We start from the raw sequence: 18,226 nt of genomic DNA, 5'->3' as shown, positions 1-18,226 counted from the left end.
GGGACTGGATAGGAGGGACCCAAGACCCCAGGGCTGGGCCAGTAGGGGAAAGCGCAGGAAGGAAGGAGGCTGGAGTAGAGCCCGACAGGTTCCAGCAGCTCCCCTCACCCCTCTCCACGCCTCCCGGGTTTCCCCCCCAGGCTCCGGGTTTCCTGTTTCAGTTCTCGGCGTTCTCCAGCAGCAGGTGCTGGTTTGCCAAGCTCCGCTCCAGCGGCGGCGAAGGAAGGCTAGAGAGAGGAGGGGAGGGACGCTGCACGCGGCGGCGGCTGCAGGGGCTCGGGGCGGGCGGGACGGCGGGCGAGCAAGCAAGCGAGGAGTGCGGCGGCGAGGGGGCGGCTGAGCCCCGGAGCGCCTGAGAGCCGCAGCCCTGGCGTGCGGTCCGCCCAGCGGGCGGGCGGACCGGCGGCATGGGGGAGCGTCCTGCTCGGCCCGAGCCCTAGCGGCGGCCGTGGCGGCCCGGCGCTGAGGCGAGAGGTGGCCGCCTGGCGGAGGGGGGGCCCGGGGCCGGCCCGGCTTCCAGAGCATGTCGTGATGGCTGCAGAGAAGACACTGCAGGTGGGTGGCGCGGCGGCCGGCGCGCGGGATGTGAGGAGGGCGGGGGTGGCCGCGGTCGCCTTCCTCGCCGCCGTCCTCAGTGCGCCGTGCTCCCGAGCCAGCCGGCGAAGGGAGGCCCGCGGGGCGGGGAGGCCGCGCCCGAGCGCCCGCCGAGCTCAGGATCCGCCGGGGCCGGAGCGGCCGCGCTCAGAGAACTCCAGGCCCAGGCGGCCGCCCCGACCGCCGAGGTCGAGTGGCCCAGCGCCCGGCGCTCGGGAACGCCGAGCGGGAAAGCGGAGCGCATCCTGCCCCGGGGCGGCGCCGGCCCCGCGGGGAATTCGGGCGAGGTGAGGCCGGGCCCGGCGGCCTAGAACGCCGGTCCAGTGGCTCCCGCCCGCCCGAGGGGCCAGCGCCAGCGAACATGGAGGCGGGCCCGGGCGCCGCCGAGGGAAACGGACCCACCGCTGTGATCCTGCCGCTGGGACCCTCGCGCGCCGGCGGGGTGAGGCAACACCCGGCATCTCCATCCATCCCCCGCCATTCGCTTTCATTAGCCGTGCGGCCACCCGTCCTCCTCTGGCGGGTCCTAGGGAAACCCTTCACCCTTCGTCGCGGTCCCCCCTCCTCAGCCTCCCGCCCAAAGCCCGCGTCCATTTCAGCCAGGCTCATTTTTAACTCCCTGCGACAAGGTGTTTCCTTAACTTGGAGAAACGAATCCCGCTTTTCTTGTCTAGACTGTTTCATCCTTTATTGTCCCTTAAAGTCCTTATAAACAGCGGTTGCGTCCCAGTACCGATGACTCTAACTGGGTTTCCTGCTGCTTTGGGTATCCGTTAACAACTCCGGGGTTTGTGTTCTCAGTTTTGTGATAGAGATGAAACCGTAATCCACATTTAGGGAAAGTTCTCCTATTGGTTGCAGGACTGTCTTGGAGTGTCTCCAGCACCATCCGGCGCTTATTGATTCAGATTTCTTTCTTTCTTTTTTTTTTTTAAACCGCCTTAGAATAGATGAAGAGATAATTGGGCCTAAGCGTTATATATTTAGAAATCTGAGAAAGTTGTACAGCTCTTCACTCATTTCCTTACTTAGATTTTTGTTCTTCAAATACAAACAGAAACCCTTTTTGTTTTCCTTTTGACTTTCTAAGACCCAATAAAAAGACCACAGCCAGGAACAGTGGGACACATGCCTGTGATCCCAGCACTCCTCTGAAGCAATAGGATTCTAAGTTCGAGGCTAGCCAGGGCTGGATAGGACGATGTGTTAAATAAAATCACGGGCACAAGGGCATGACTTAAGTTTATTTAGTCTCTTACATGTATAATTAATTTTGCTTACAGTTTCTTATTCTTGGTATTCTCTGACCTTTGAGTAGCCTCAGTAATGATTTATAAAAACCAATCTTAATGTTGGTCCAAGCCCAAAAAGGTCTAATATTTTTCTGTTCACGTCTTGTCTTGGCAGTTTATCGTTCTAAATCTGTCTACTTGAAGGTACCCTAAAGACCTCAAAATGGTTTGTATGTTGAATCTGAATCCGTGATTTTAAATGATTGGATATTTTTCTTTGAAGAATCACTTTTACTTTCAAAGTAAGTTGCAATTCTACTAGTATCTGCCAGTTAAGAAGAGACACACACCCTTAATCCCAGCACTTGGGAGGCAGAAGCAGGCAGATCTCTGAGTTCTAGGTCAGGTTGGTCTACATGGCAAGTTCTAGGCCAGCCAAGTACAAAGTATGCATCCTTGTCTTCAAACAAGCAACAAAACAAAACCAGGAACATTATAAACAAAATAAATGAGCATTTTATTTTCTTTTTGAAGTTTGGGTTGAACTCTTGACATCCTGCATGCTAGGTTTTCTTTCTTTCTCTCCTCCCCTCTCCTCTGTCTCTCTCAATCTCTCTCTCTTTCTTTCAAGACAGCTTTTCACTGTTTCTGTGTTACATATCTGCTTGGAACTCACAGAGATCTGCCTATCTGTCTCCTGAGTGCTAGGATGAAAGGCCTATGCCACCACTGCCAGGATTTTTTTTTTATGCTAGGTTTTCTACCACTGATTTGTATCTCTTAAACCCAGTTTGAATGACAACAGAGAGATCAATGTTTTAACTTATATTTAATAATGAAAGTCTAATGAAACTATTTAAGTATAATGGAAAATATTAAAGAATGGGAAATAGAAACTTGGAAAGTTTATGTCCTGAGAGAGTTCTTAGTAGTTACTTCCTTTTACCATTTTTTTTAGATTATTACAATAAAAATATCCTGTTTTATATTTTGGGCTTCTTTGGAGATGTTTTATTGAGTTACAACTGTCAAATTGGACCCCAAGTGATTAATAGGAAATGTATCATTAAAACATTTTTTAGTTCAAAATTCAATTACCTTGTTGTCATTCTAGCAGAGTTCAGTGGTCCTGACATTTAACTACTGTATATGTCTAAAAGTGTTGTTGTCGATATCTGCTTGGTGATTTGTTTTTAACTAAGTTTAGAAGAGTTGTTTCATTCTGATTTGAAGTTTTAAAGAGACAAGATGTCGAGGGAATTAAAAAAAACCTTTTTAATGTTAGACTGTAAAATTATAAGTTGATCTGCCAGTTATTGCTCATTGAAAGTAGTTTGATTGTTAAATAATCATTTAGGTGTGGAGTAAGGGCCCAAACCTCTAGAGGACTTCTTACTAACAGGCAAACATAATGCTTAGTAGAAGACCCTAAGTCCTGTGAATGAAGAAGCAGAAAATTCAGATTCCATGCAAGGCCTCAAAATTCGATTCAAGTAGCCAGCACTGAGTGAGAGTCATGTCCTAGAACTCTAGTGGGAAAGCAGAGTGGCTTGTCTAGGGCATATGGTAGTCATGTGGGAATTGATTTTATTAGGAAGGGAAATAGTGAGTGAGTGAGTAGTGAACATTTATTGAAGGAGGATTCCAGGGTTAGCCTTCAACTATTGAGAGCCTGGAGTTTGACCTGCCGTGTACCAGTTGCTCCACGAGTACTTAGCCTCACAGGCTTGTAATGTTCAACTATAGTTAGCAATGATAGAGTGAGGGTTTCAAGCTTAGCCGTGCTGCATCCTTGTTGTGGTGCTATTGACATCTCTATAACCTAGTACATTATCATGCATATCATTGTGAAGGTGAAGTGATTCAATAGCATCATCCTTGGGAATTTGTTTTTAAGAAGGCAGAACACTTTCCCATAAACTTGGAATTATGTTATTTAAAGAGTTGAGCCCCCCCTTCCAGTTCCTATAATAATGTGCACCAAGATTTACTTACTGTATTAACAGTGCTCCAAACAATGTTGTTTTATGCAATCATCCTCCTGCTCTCAGACATTTGTGTTTTCCTGATATTTCAGTACCATAATTCTTGGCTTGAATATCTCAGTAAAAATGTCTTTTCAGTGTCTGTGGTTTAAGAATGTATTTCTAAAAATAATTATCAAAAAGAATACGTTTTGACCACAGGTTGTATTGCTTTGTAAATTCACCAACAGAGGAAGAAGTCTGATGTCATCGTACTTTAATTAAAGAACAACTTTGAAAAGTCGTTGACGGTAGGGCTGCTGAGGTTTCTCACTGGTGGTACTTGCTGCTGAACATGATGACCTGATTGTGATTCATGGGACCCACAAGGGGGAAGGAGATAACTAGCTCCTACAGGCTGTACTGTGGTTCTGTGAACACTGTAGTGTGCACATGTAAATAGATAACTAGAGGTGTTAAGAATTTAGGCCCAGGTGATGTGGATTCACTAAGTAGCTATGAAGATTGTGTTAGATGGGGGATGTGTGAGGAATTAATTATGTTAACTCACATCAGTGATATTGTCTTCTCTATTTATTAGTAGCTACTCCTCAGTGATACCATCATTCACTTTCTCTAGTTTGCAGATGGTATCAGCTCTGCATTGTGAAACAAAATGACAGCAAGCTGACTGTACAGCTAAAAAGTCAGTGTCAAAAGGCCTAGTGTGTTCAGCCTACTATCCACATGAGATCCAGGATAGCTAAGAATAGAGCCCAACACAACATTATAGACTCGCTTCAAACAAGACTTTGTTTTGCATTACTTTTTGGTAACATTGTTGTGTTTCTCAAGCTATGCAAATATATTGTGTGACAATGTGTCATAAGTTTGGACACATCTTGATAGAGGATGCTGGGATAGTATAGGTTGACAAATGAAGGTTTGTACTGTATGGAAAAGGGAGTTTAGGCCTCTGGCATCAGCTAGCCAGCTCTAGCCCTGTCATTTTCTGGTTTCATCCTAAGTAAGAATCTTAATTTTATTTCTCTCCCTACCCAGTTCCTACTGTCTACTTTGTAGACTTGCTTTGTACAAAATAGTAAATGAGGGCAGGTGAGATGGCTCAGTGTTCAAAGGTGCTTGCTTTCAAGACTGATGTCCTAAATCAAGAACCCATACAGTGGAGGGAGAGGATCTACTCTCATAAGTTGTCCTCCAACTTCCACAAGCATTTCATAGCATGTGTGTAGCATTGTGTAGGAGTCTTCTCTGTCCCACCAATCAGCTCCCAAATCACAACACAGAGACTTATTAATTATGAAAGTTTGGCCAATAGCTTAGGCTTGTTTTTAACTAGCTCTTGTAACTTAAGTGGGATCTTTTAATCTACTTTATTGTGTTTGTTTGTTTTCTTTTGTTTGTTTAAGACAGGGTTTCTCTGTGTATCATCCGTCCTGGCTGTCCTGGAACTTACTCTGTAGACTCAGAGAGATCCTCCTGCCTCTGCCTCCCCAGTGCTGGGATTAAAAGCATGTGTCACCCCCTCCTCGATTAATCTATATTCTTTTACATAGCATGGTTACATTACTCTGTATTGCCCATGCTGCTTCCTCTGCATCTCCTTGGCTCCCTTCTTCCCATGTGCACTAAATAAATAAATAAATGTAATGAAAAATTTAAATGAACAAAAAATGCTAGACAAGGCATTAAGTTAGTAAGAAAAAACATTTAACAGTATCATTTGTTTGACTAGACAAGGGGTTTTATTTATTTATTTTGTTTTTACTTAATCTCTGGCTCTTTGTTGTATTGGAAATAATTAAAGTTTCCAGATGTAAAACTTCTGTAAAGTCAAGCTTTTATTGTTACAAATATGTGAGCTTATATTTTTGGGTTTTCAAAAGTCCTTTAGCTCTATCGCTTTATGTCTTTGAGGATGAAGCTAAAATTAGTTTTTGTTCTTAGTCATCTGTACTCATTTCCTATTCAAAATTATGTGGGCTTAATTTTATCCTATTCTGTAATTTAGTCTGTTTCAGATCTTGGCTTTTACTTCATAATTTATTCTCATTGTTTCATGCATTTATATTTATGCCTTGAATGGTTTGCTCACATAGTTGAAGCCATCTCATTGTAACTTACTCTTTTTAAATATTATGTCATTTTCTTTGGCCTGAGTTGATCTTAGGAATTACTTGATTTTAATATGACTAGTACAGCTATAAAAAACTTGAAATGCTCAATAAATAGACTATTTAGATGAAACATTATATTATTCTTGTTTTTGCTAAGACAAAAGATGTGCCTTGAGTAACACACAAGTCATGAGTTTAAAGTCAGTGAAAGTTAGCAATGCTATACATAGGGAAAATTGTCTCAAATAAAGAGGAGTGTTTTCTAAACTCCACTTCAATTATTATTTTTTACAACTTCAACTTATCTCTTAAACTTAAGTTTGCAATTTAATATTTTGTAATATTTTATCATATTTATAAGCATAGAAAAGGTATAAGATAATTATGAAAGCCACCTATATTCTCACCTAGAGATAATTAAAATGTTAGTGTCCTTATTTTTATTTTATGATTCTGTTAATCAGTATAAACAGGTGTAAGAATTGAAGTTTTGTTTCTTGCTCTTTTGTAAGAATTTTCCCATGTCATTCAATATTCCTTTAAGTCAGAGGTTCTCAGCTGTGGGGTCATGACCCATTTGTTGGTAGACGGACCCTTTCATAGGAGTCACCTAAGACCATTGGAAAACATAGATATTTACATGATGATTCATAGCAGTAACAAAATTATAGCTATAAGGTAGCAATGAAAATAATTTCATGATTGGGGTAACCACAGCATGAGGAACTGTATTAAAGGGTCACAGCATTAGGAAGTTGAGAACCACTGCTCTAAGGGATTAATTTTACTGCCTGGATGACTTTGAACAGATTCAAATGTTGCAGTTTTATTTTTTAAAAAAAGGAGTCAAATAAGATTAGAAATGAAAAAGGAAACATTGCAACTGATAACACAAACATAAAAAGAGATTGCTGTGTTCTGTTATGAAAAACCATGCTACCAACTAGGAAAACCTAAAAGAAATGGATACATTTCTGGACACACAGATTCTGACCAGTTTTTCCCCATAATAAACAATTATGGGGAAAAATGTCTTTATAGAGATCTGTGCTCCAAGTGTGTTACATATAAATTTCTTTTTTATTTTTGTTATTTTTAATTGTTTGTATTTGTGTGAGAGTATGCACACAAGTGTACAAGTGTCTTCAGATGCCAGAAGAGAATGCCAGATGCCCTGGAGCTGGAGTTCCAGGCCATTGTGAGTCACCTGGTGAGTGCTGAAAACTGAACTGAGGTCTCTTAACTGCTGAACCATCTCTCCATCCCGTATCTTAAACCCATTTTCTGATGTATGATCATGGCAGCTGACCTCCAGAGAAGTAACACTAGTTAGTACCCTGCTAGCTGTGTATTATTACCCGTTCCTAATCACCCATCATTGTTTGTGCATAGGGTCTTCACATGGCCTAGTTGATTGGCTAGACGTGGGTGGACATATAGCTGACGAGTTTATTTTATAGACGCTACATGGCATATGTGCAATGTGGGACAGGTTTCTTTTTCATTTCCCTAAGTCTCAGGTTCCTGCCTGTCAAATGGTGGCAGTAACAACTTACCATGATATGACCAAGTGATATGACTGTGGGAAAGGTCTGATGATATAAACTGAAGCCTTACTTACCATTGTTTACTACGAGCAGCTTCTCATTATACATAATATGGTAATGTGGGCATCCTATAATTTGAAATCAGAAATGCTCCAAAATGCAAAACTTCTGAGTGTTAACATGATGCCCCAAGTAAAAAAATTGCATGCCATGAAAATGTATTTTATGAATAAAGTGATTAGAATGTTATATGTGTTTATAGCTGTTTATTTAATATGTAATAGCCTCTTACTCAACTTGTTACATTTGTCATCTCTTTAAAAGATGAAGTTAGATGATAAAGTAACATGCTCAGTTACTTACTTTACAAATACTGGTTCCCTACAGACATATCCATTAACTAAACCATTGCTTTCTCTATAGCCTTTAGGCATTGTTCACCAAATCTTCCAAGAGTGAGAAATGCAGTTAGCAAACCCTAACCTTATATTCCTTAATGATGCTCTTTCATTTTTTACATAATGGATTCAAATGTCTTCCACAAGAGACTGAGATAAGCTACTTATGCACCCCCCCCCATATACTAATGCAGAAGAAGGAGCGTTCAGAGAACCAAGGAGGTCTAGAGGCCAGGAGAATCCTAAGATGAGTTTAATAAGCTGTCCTTATTACTGTGCTGCGTTTCAGGAAGCCCTCACACTTAAATACCTAATTCTTTTAATCGTGCAAGTATCCTAACACTCACTGTTCTTTCTTTGAGAGTTTGATTTTTGGAAAGAAAGACCATGGCTGTGAGCTGGCAGATGGCAGCTAAAGTGCTGAGAGGAGAGAGGGCTAGGAAAGGAGGCAGAGGAAACAGCACACAGCAGGCAGCCAGTCTCCAGAAGACTGGCTTCCCTGACAAAGGCCTTCCCGCCTCACTCTTCACTTCCAGGTGGTCCGGCCCCCTGCTTATTGCAGAGCCTTGAAAGGACTGCAGAGCTGAGGTGGAAGACTGGTTTAGCAAAGAATTACAGGGGAGCCATTGATTTCCTGACACAGTCAATCTTAGTCCCCCTCTTCACTGCTGTTCCTCTTGTTTTAGGTACTTGTTCATTTAGTCCCATGCATGCATGCCTCCATTTGTACATAGGTGTGCATGTACTCACCTTTAACTGTTGAAATCCTCCTTCTGCTTTAAGGTTCCTGTCCTCACCTCAAAAAGGGGGAAGGGAAGGATGGTTCCTTCTTTTGAAATTATTCTTACCTCTTCCTATCATCCCCTTAAAAAATTAATGCTTCTGCAGTTTAACACTTTTCTACCAAACATATGTCATCTCTTCTGTATTATACCCACTTAATTTTTTTTCTGTGCAAGGAATTGAATCTAGGGCCTTATGCATGCTAGGCAAGCACTCTACCGTTGAACTGCATCCAAGAGTTCTTAGCATATGTTTCATTGATTCCCCAAAAGGTCAATGTGTGTGCGTGCACATGCTCTCTCTCTCTCTCTCTCTCTCTCTCTCTCTCTCTCTCTCTCTCTCTCTCTCTCTCTCTCTCTCTCTACACACACACACACACACACACACACACACACACACTCACACACACACAGAGGTAAAACAAACTTTCAAGAGTTATAGCAGCTGTATTCACCTTTGTAACCTGTCTGAGGCACTTAACATAACTCTTTCTCATGACAGGCATGCAAATAAGCCAATTGATTAATGTATTGGATATTGACTTTACCTCCCATTTGCTTTGAATTTCTAATTGTGGCCCATGTTATTTTCTTACTTTTCATGAAACTATATTAAAACTATATTCCTTGTACAGACTTGCAATAAAGTTTAGTCAACTAGCTGACATATATGATTTATATGTTCTGAATTTCAGTTAAATGATTAATAAAATAAGCTAGTCATTGTTGGATTTCTTGCAAATCAAATGATTCCTTAGGAATTTTTTTAAGACAGGGTTTCTCTGGCTGTCCTGGAACTCACTCTGTAGACCAAGCTGGCCTTGGACTCACAGAGATCTGCCTGCCTCTGCCTCCCAAGGGCTAGGACTAAAGGCATACGCCACCACCGCCTTTTACATACATTTTATTCAGTAGTAATGTCTGGGAGAATTATTTTGTTTTAATTTTTCAGTAGTTAATTTGTAGGCCCATGAAGAAAGCTAACTGAAAAGCACGACAAATAGCAATTTATTGCCTTAGGAAACTTCTGTGGTTAGAAATGACAAGGTTAATGAGATGATATTACACATAGGTAGGAGGGGATGGCTGCTCTTAGTCTGTCTACAGTCATGCACTTTAAAGAAAAAGTTTTAGTATCTGCCATCTGTATCATTAAACTGAAACAAATAGTGGTATCTTATTTCCATAGAAAAACACTAGTTTCCTTTTAGGCACTTGTAATATTGTCTTGTAACTGTAATTTCATTCCTTCTTTCTGCTTGTCTCCCCTGTTTACTCCTCTCAGACAGGATCTCACTACGGGCTTTGCCTGGCCTGGAACTCACTATGTAGATCAGGCTGGCTACAAATTCGTAGAGATCCACCTGTGTCTGCTTCCCTAGTGCTGGGACACTTGGGTTACTACACCTGGCCCATTTACTATCTTCCACCTTATCCCTGCCCACTAGTAAGTAAATCAATATATTTCTTCTAAATTACTGGTTGCCAACAATACACATTTTTTTCTTCACTAGGTACTATCATTTTCTAATTAACTTCACCAGCTGAAGTCTTTTCTGGCAATGTAATCTTGCTGTTTCTTACAAAACAACACACTGTATGTTTGGCTTTTCTGAACTAAATGTTATATCTTTTTCTCTTGAGAAACATCATTCTAGATTATTCTTGTTTGTAAGTTCATGTGATATCACGAATAAAGGAATATAACAGGGCATGTGAACTCTGAGGCATTTGATTTTGTGGTTCTGTAAATGTAGTAAGAACAGTTAGTAATGTGGGATAATAGGCTTTTCCTGGATGATGTTCTTTCTTCTTAATTAATTAATAAGGAGAATATAATTATTTCCATTTGAATCTAAGTAAATAGGGTAAATTATTTTATTTCTTGGCTTTTTAAACATGTGGGGAGTGGGACCCAATGAGAGCCTTTGCTTGCATGCTACTTTTTCTTCTATACAGAGAGAACCTTAACAATTATTTCACTGAGAAAATAAGTTCTATAAATTAAACTTTCTACTTTTTGTACTATAGTTTCACTTACAAACATCTTAAAGTATATGCTACTGCTTTTACTGTGTAGCAGGCACTGTTATATCACTGGTCCTTGCAACAACCCTATTCTAGCAACCGTGTTGAAGAACTGAGAGATGATGAGTAACTTCTCTAGGTACTAGGTTAGTTTGGGACAGAGCATTGATACAATATTGTTTCTTACATTTATAAATTGTAAACTTATAATTTATTCTCACCTTGTTCAATCCTCTTCTCACTAGATTCCATGTTACAGTTAACTGTACCCCAAAATTTATAGTAAGCATTCACAGACAAACTAGACTACCAGTGAATCATCTTTAGAAATAGAGGTGCCTAAAAAGGAATAAGTGGTTTCACTCATTTTTATGGCATTGGCTATTGAGAGATGCTGTTGAATGAAATAACTATATCTCTTTCTCTTTTAAGTCAGCAAACACTGGGGCCCATGTGTAGCAAGTGGATAAGTTACAGAAATGACAAGTCCTCCCCTTGTGTTTATATTAGATAGCCTAGTAACATATTCATATTAATGAGTTAAATAAAAAATACAAGATCATGTTCGGTGTTGAGCTAGGAGCTAGTTCTAGGGTACTAGAACTCATGACCCTCTTACCTCTGCCTCTAGGGTGTGATCTGCTTAATAGGTCATTTTAATGCAATCAGCATTCCTTGTTTTCTCCTAAACCTTTGGTAAAGGAGAGATTGTATTTCTGTAACTGAGTTTTGTAAGGCTGTACATAGTATGGTGTGCATTTGATACGAAAATATAACTAATACTTACTGATTGGTTATATGCATCTAACATTATTCTAAGGGTTTTATCATTAGTTTTCAAAATAACCATATTGTATGCCTTTATTTTCCACAACTGGGGATACCTAGGCCAAAGACCTTAGGTAGGTCAGTAGATAATTCAGTATACAAACACACATGTGTTCTCTCTTAGTGAATTATTAGTAAATAGAATCTTCCAACAAATGTGCACATATAACCATATTTTTATATCATATGTAGCATTTTAAAAACCCCGGCATTCCTACTAGGGTCAGCACACTTATGCATGTACACACATTCACATGTATGCATGCACATTGTTCTTTAATATTGCAGTTCAACTAGTCAAGTTATGGTGCAGATATGAAAGTTGGTTGTGAAGAAGCATTCTGATTCTGTATACCTTGGAACACTTAGGGGTCACAGGGAAACACTAAAGAGCAAGTTGAGTTGTAGTTCACTGAAGTTTCATGTCTAACACGTGTTTTCTAAGACACCAACAATAGATAATCAGAAGATATAAGGGGAAGAAAAGTCTGTATTCACAGCAGTAAAAATGGCAGAGGATTTTAAGACAGGTTTCTTAAGACCCCATAAAGGACTCTGTAGAAAAATAAAGGAAACTTCAATGGATTCGGTTTAATCAGTGGGCTCCTTACAAAAGAACTGCTATAGTAGGGTCACTGGCAACAGCGTTTGCTAAAAACATTGTTGAAACAACTAATACATATCTGGAAGCATGTACATATATCCATAGCCAGGACATGTACATATAGTGTACTCGGTCTGTTGTAATCAACAGTTTTTCATTTGTGATCCAAGGACAGAAATAAAGATCAATGGAAGATGGCATAAAGAAATAAAACCAAGTTTTATGATATGGACCTGGCCTAGAACCCCTCTATTAAAACCTATAGTTTCCCACCTCAGAATAAAAGACAAATTCTATGACCTATCACCTGGGGACCCACAGCCTTTATGGGCATGTTAAAATGTGGGATGCCTAAATCAGAATCTTCAAGATCCTAGTTTGATTCAATTGCAGTGTCAAATTTTGAGAAGCACTGCTCTTTAACACTCTGGATTTCTTGGGCTTAGTTCCAATTCCTTGTTTTTTCCCCTGCCTCTCCATACACATTATGTAAGAGAAGAGAATGAACTTTGACCCTGCAGTATCCTTAGTCTAAGACACTGGCGACATACTCAGTTGAGAGGAAAGCTAATGTTAAAAATTACAGGGATAGAGGAATTTTCAAAAAGGAGAATTACACTGGATTCTTGTGACTCATTGTAGTTTTGTCATATAAAGTTCCCACAAATAATTAACTAGAGAATACTGAACCATTTGTTCCCACAGGAAATTCAGTGGTCTCCCATTGTCTGTTGAAGATAGTTCTAAGACCCTGATGAATGCCTGAAATTTCAGATAGTGCTAAGTGCTATAGACAGACATCATTAGATCTGTAAGAGCAATCTAATGATGAACCCCTCCTTTAATTTTGACATAGCTATGATTATTCTTTGTAGCCTGTCTGTTTCACCAAGCAGTTTTAGTTTGCCTTGTGGAATTAACACAAAAGAATACAGACATGCGTATAACTTTTAAAAGACCTTCTGCTAGATTTGCATATCAGGTAAGTCTCACTCCAGGAAAAAGACAGACTGCAGTGTTACCCCAGTGAAGGCTGTATAACCATGACTTCAGAGGAGTATTGCAGCACTGGGAGTCTTGGGCTTACATGAGTGTTAGCAGCACCAGATAACCTACCTTGACATCTTGACATGTTCATTTCTGTCACATAGAAATAAAATCTTTCTCCTCCTCCTCCACCTGCTCCCCATCCTCCCCCTCCTCCTCCTCCCCCCTCCTCCTCCCCCTCCTCCTCCCCCTCCTCCTCCCTCCTCCTCCCCCCTCCTCCTCCCCCCTCCTCCTCCCCTCCCCCTCCTCCTCCTCCTCCTCCTCCTCCTCTCTGTAATTTTGGAGCCTGTCCTGGAATTCACTCTAGACCAGGCTGTCCTCAAACTCACAGAGATCCACCTACCAGCCTCTGCTTCCTGAGTGCCATTTTTGTATTCAAATTGCAAGGACCTATTTTTATTATACATTTTTACTGAAGGATCTTCAGGTGTCAGCACAGTGTTCATGCTAAATCATTTGTACACAGGAGTAACTGAAGATAAAGTAATTCTCTCAAGAAGCTCATCTGGTTCACAAGTAACTGCAGTGCAGACTACTCATGTCATAGAAGTTCAAAGGAGCTGGGGATCATTAAGCATTAATCTAAGAAGATCTTGTGGAAAAGTGAGCCTTGAATGACAGGTGTGATCAGGATAAGCAAAAGAAAACTTCAGGCAAATCTTTTAGCATCTGTACATTTGCTTTTGCTGTCTCTTCCCTATAAGTGAAATGAGAAATAAGATTATAGAGCCAGAGGAAACCCAAATCACAGTCTTGAAAACAAAAACAGTCAGAACTTATTATTTGAAGCTGTTTATCTCTTTAGCCCAAGAGTGATGTCATTAGAAATGACTTTGTCAGGAAGACACCTAGGGGTAATTAAGGAGATACCTTAAGAAACAAGTCTTCTAAGATTGAGGGAAAGCTTTACCTACCTGGAAAATTTGTGTCCATAGGAGGACAATGTTGAGAAGAGAAAAATAGCCAGGCATTCATTAACTAGAATCTAAATGAATGAAGTAGCTGAGAAACGGACAGAAGTTGAATAGTTTCTATAATGCACTGTTGCAACAGTGAAGTCCTTTAATCAGGTGAGAGCCATGACACAGCTCAGATGTGAAAGCAAGCCAGTGCTGTGTTCCAAGGCTATACATTTGTTGTATGATATTTTTGTTTTACAAACAAAAAATAACCTGAAATATGTGTTATTTTGATTTAATGTTATTGCTGTCAATTTTCTTTCCTCTACTTTTGTTAATATCTCTTCATCAAATGAATGTTCAGCCTACTCCATATAGTTCTGAGGGAATTGCCAATCACAGGTCCACATACCTCTGGTCATAACAATTGGGTGAAAAGGATGAGCTCATGACCTAAAACTGCATTTGGATAGCTAGCCCAGAATCATCAGATCAAAGCACTCTAGAAAACCTGACAAGTCAAACCCTGAGTTCTGTCCTGGTCTTTGGCCTTCCAAAAGGCTTAAATGTTGAGTTCTTTCTTTGATCCTTGTCTTAGGGTTACTATTGTTGTGATGAAACACCATGACCAAAGCGACAAGGGGAGGAAAGGGTTTATTTTCCACATCACTGTTCATCATCAAAAGAAGTCAGGACAGGAACTCAAACAGGGTAGGAACCTAGAGGCAGAGCTGATGCAGAGACCATGGAAGAGTGCTGCTTACTGGCTTGTTTCATGACTTGCTCAACCCACCTTCTTATAGAACCCAGGACCACCAGCCCAGGGATGGCCCCACCCACAATGGGCTGGGCCCTCCCATCAATCACCACTTAAGAAAATGCTCTAGGGCTTGCCTGAACCTGATTTTAGGGAGGCATTTTCTCAAGTGTGATTCCCATCTCTGGGATGACTAGCCTTTATCAAGTTGACATAAAACCAGCCATCATAAGCCTGTAAGCTTTCCAAGTTTCTTTTTCTTTAAAAGTCTGTTTTTCCTGTGGGTAAAGATTAAATTAATATACATTCATTATTTCTTACTGTGTTGTTTGCTTGTTTGTTGAGACATCTTACTCCAAAACCCAGGTCAGTCTGAACTCGGCATTTTACCTTCTAAGTGCTAGGATTACAGATATAAGTTGCCCATACTTTGTTTCTTACTCTTTTTTCTTTTTCTACTTTTATTTACTGTTTGTCATGTGCCGTTTTAGGGGTAAGTAAATCTTATACTAAAGATTTTTGATATTTGATTCTTGGTATGACTTGGGAAAGAATTTTTTTATTATTGAAGCAGTACTGGTTTATTTTATGGCTGTAGAGGAAGATGTATCAGTGATAATTTTAACTTACTTCCCTATCAGCCAACAGTGTTTAACTTAACAGTGTGAAATGCCAGCTATCTCATTGAGGAAAGTGGGAGCTGAGAACACGTATGGAATTTGAAATCTGTTGTTTCCATTGGGTTTTGTTTCCATCTGTATCAGTATGCTTTTTGTTATTTTCCTACTTAGCTGTTTGAGATGAGGTATTTGTAGGTCAGTCTGGCCTCCAGTTTAGGATTCTCCCACCTCCACTTTGTGAGTCCTGAGACAATAGGCAGGTGCCACTACAGCTTGCCTCTTAGTATACTGCTTAGTATATTGCAATATGAATATTTTCTCAGATTGTGAGCTTTGTTTAATACAAAATCATTTATATTTGATGATTTACCTAATAGAAGCTTCTGGTTTCAGTTCCTATGTCTTCTCACAGTTGGTGTTAGTTACAACATATACTTTCTATTATAGTTTTTGGATGGATTATATTTAGGGCTTATCCAAACATGAGCTAATGTTGAAGTTTTCATGTTATGCCTCCTTTTGCTGGTTTTTACTGGACAAAAGGACTTAGGAGAATATATCTTTCTTCAGGACATTCTAGAATCAGCATTTAAAAAGTGATAATTATCAGCTCTTGACATAGTTGATCCTGTGACTTTAACTGATACTCTGCAGATCTACAATAATTTGTATTTAGTTCATATAGTGAGTATTGTCAGTGTTGTGGTTCAACATTTCAAATAACATTCAGAAAAATAGTTTAATGTATGGAAGATCACATGCCTGCCTAATAGAAAGACTCAGATATGGCTGAGTCCTCAGTTCATCTGTTCCATCCTTTTATATTATGTGTGTCATGGTTAGTTCATTTTTTTAAAACCTTGGGAAATAATAACAAACTTTTTGAAAACTGTATCTTGTAACGCTAGTGGCACAGTTGGGGGATTTTGATATAATAATCTCCCCTAATACTGCTGTTGGGGTCAAGAGTGCTCATGTATTAAAGAGAAAGGTAACAGAAAGTCAATTTGAGTCACGTCTGGCCAAGAGACTTGCTTCTAAACACAGCCTCAAAGCCAGAGCACATTTGTTTGACTTCCATGCCTCAGAACATGCACAAGGCCTGATTTTCAAATGTAGATCCACCCTTTGCATTGACAAGCTGTAGGGAACACCAAGAACTATGCTGGCTCCTTTTCCCCTTGTAATTTTGTTTTATTTCTGCCATATATGTGCAGTGCTTTTTGCGATGATCCAAATAGAGCTCATGAGGTACAGCTGTTTAAATTTGTCCTGCAGTGGGAAGTGGACTAGGCAGGCCTGTGTGACATGTGATTAAAAATGCCAAACTGGGCTCTTTTTACCTACAGATGTTTTAATGTGCTTAACATTATCCAATACTAGCAACGGAGAGGGTCTAAATATCACAGTAGGATCTGATTAGCTTTTTCAGCTCACTGCCTTTATTTGCTGTTTGCAAAAATGCTTAATCCAGTGCTGTAGATGAGGCATCCTGCTGTGCTCTGGGGTAGTTTTCTTCTTTGTGATCCCTCCTTCTCCAGCATTAAAGCTGTATAGTAGTAACTATGGTAGCAAGTGATGAAGAAAAGGAGAAAACGAAGGGGAAAGAGACTGTCCATTCATACTAGGTAGTTTCCTTTTACAAACAAAAGGGCCTTAATATAAATACTTAAGTACTGTTCTCAGTGTGTCTTTTAGTCAGTGCTTTGCAACTTGGGTATTTTTGGTTATAGCTATAATTACTTTGCATGAACTTATGCTGTGCTCATTATTTTTATCTGACTTAGGCCTTGCTTTCAGAGTTGATACCTTTTTGACCTTTTAAGAGGGCTGTGGACATGGAGGGAAGCAGAGATAAAGTCTGATTTTCCTCAATTCTGTGATAGCATATGCTTACCCCAAAGTGAGGCTTTGCATTCTGTGTGCTTGACATAGTAATTTGTAATAAACTGTGATGATAGAGATATTTTATCTTGATTTCAGTGGGCTAATGAAATGAGATCACATGTTTAACTGCTTTTTGCTATATCACTACAGTGCTTGGCAGAAAAAAAATAGTTCTCACTTCAGAAATTAATATGACATCCAGAATCTAAGAGTTTAGTTTTGTTCAAAATTATGGTCACGGGGCTGACAAGATGTCTTAGTGGAGCCTCATACCCTGAGTTTGAACACTGGGATCCTACATTGTGGGAGGAGAGAACCAATGTAAAAAAGTTGTTCTCTGATCTCCACACTTGTACACACACACACACACACACACACACACACACACACACACACACACACACACACCAAACACAAACTTTTCTAATATTTGGAGCAACAAACTTCACTAAAAAACATAAATTTTATTGAGGGAAAACATCCATAGACATGATGACCTACAATATCTTACTTTGTCTTTTCTTTCTGGAAACAAATTTCAGGTTTTTAGTTAGCAGGGGAATGTTTCTGGTAAGATAGCTGAAAATTTTAAGTGTATGATCTTTCTCTCTTTTTGTAAATATAGGAAACTCTGATTTGTGTTTGAATGAACTCAAAAAGGACAAGAACAGAAGTTCCAAACCAGAACTTTCTTTTTCTAAGTTTTCACAAATGGTCCCATTGTGAACAACTGCTGTTAATGTATGAAAAGGAAATTGTCTTACATTGCTTGGTGTGCTTTAGTTTTATATCATAGGATTTTTTTAAAGTCTGGGCTTTGCATAAATCACTGGTTCTTGGCCTATACTGGAATTTTGTTTGCATTTCAGTGAAAAGAGAATGTGTGTGTGGCTGTGCATGT

The 18,226-nt window shown here is 40.0% G+C and overlaps 1 protein-coding gene across 4 annotated transcripts in view; it reads left to right on the top strand.

Moving 5' to 3' along the window:
- The first annotated feature begins 261 nt into the window (after positions 1-261).
- Positions 262-18,226, top strand: part of Zc3h12c (zinc finger CCCH-type containing 12C) — a 57,225-nt gene continuing 39,260 nt past the window's right edge. The window contains exons 1-2 of one of the 4 annotated variants that reach the window (XM_040729982.1): positions 1,021-1,036; positions 2,002-2,052. In XM_040729982.1, the coding sequence (XP_040585916.1) occupies positions 2,050-2,052 (3 nt within the window). In that variant the 5' untranslated portion in view covers positions 1,021-1,036; positions 2,002-2,049. Of the gene's footprint in view, positions 556-629; positions 1,037-2,001; positions 2,129-18,226 lie in introns of those variants that run through there. The other 3 variants (XM_013112904.3, XM_040729981.1, XM_040729983.1) reach the window with 3 other exon arrangements.

Source organism: Mesocricetus auratus, unplaced genomic scaffold, assembly GCF_017639785.1.
Source record: "Mesocricetus auratus isolate SY011 unplaced genomic scaffold, BCM_Maur_2.0 Super-Scaffold_100022, whole genome shotgun sequence".
In the NCBI taxonomy this organism is placed as follows: Eukaryota; Metazoa; Chordata; class Mammalia; order Rodentia; family Cricetidae; genus Mesocricetus; species Mesocricetus auratus.
Note: the sequence above shows the minus strand (reverse complement) of the source record. Positions and strands in the feature narration are given on the sequence as shown.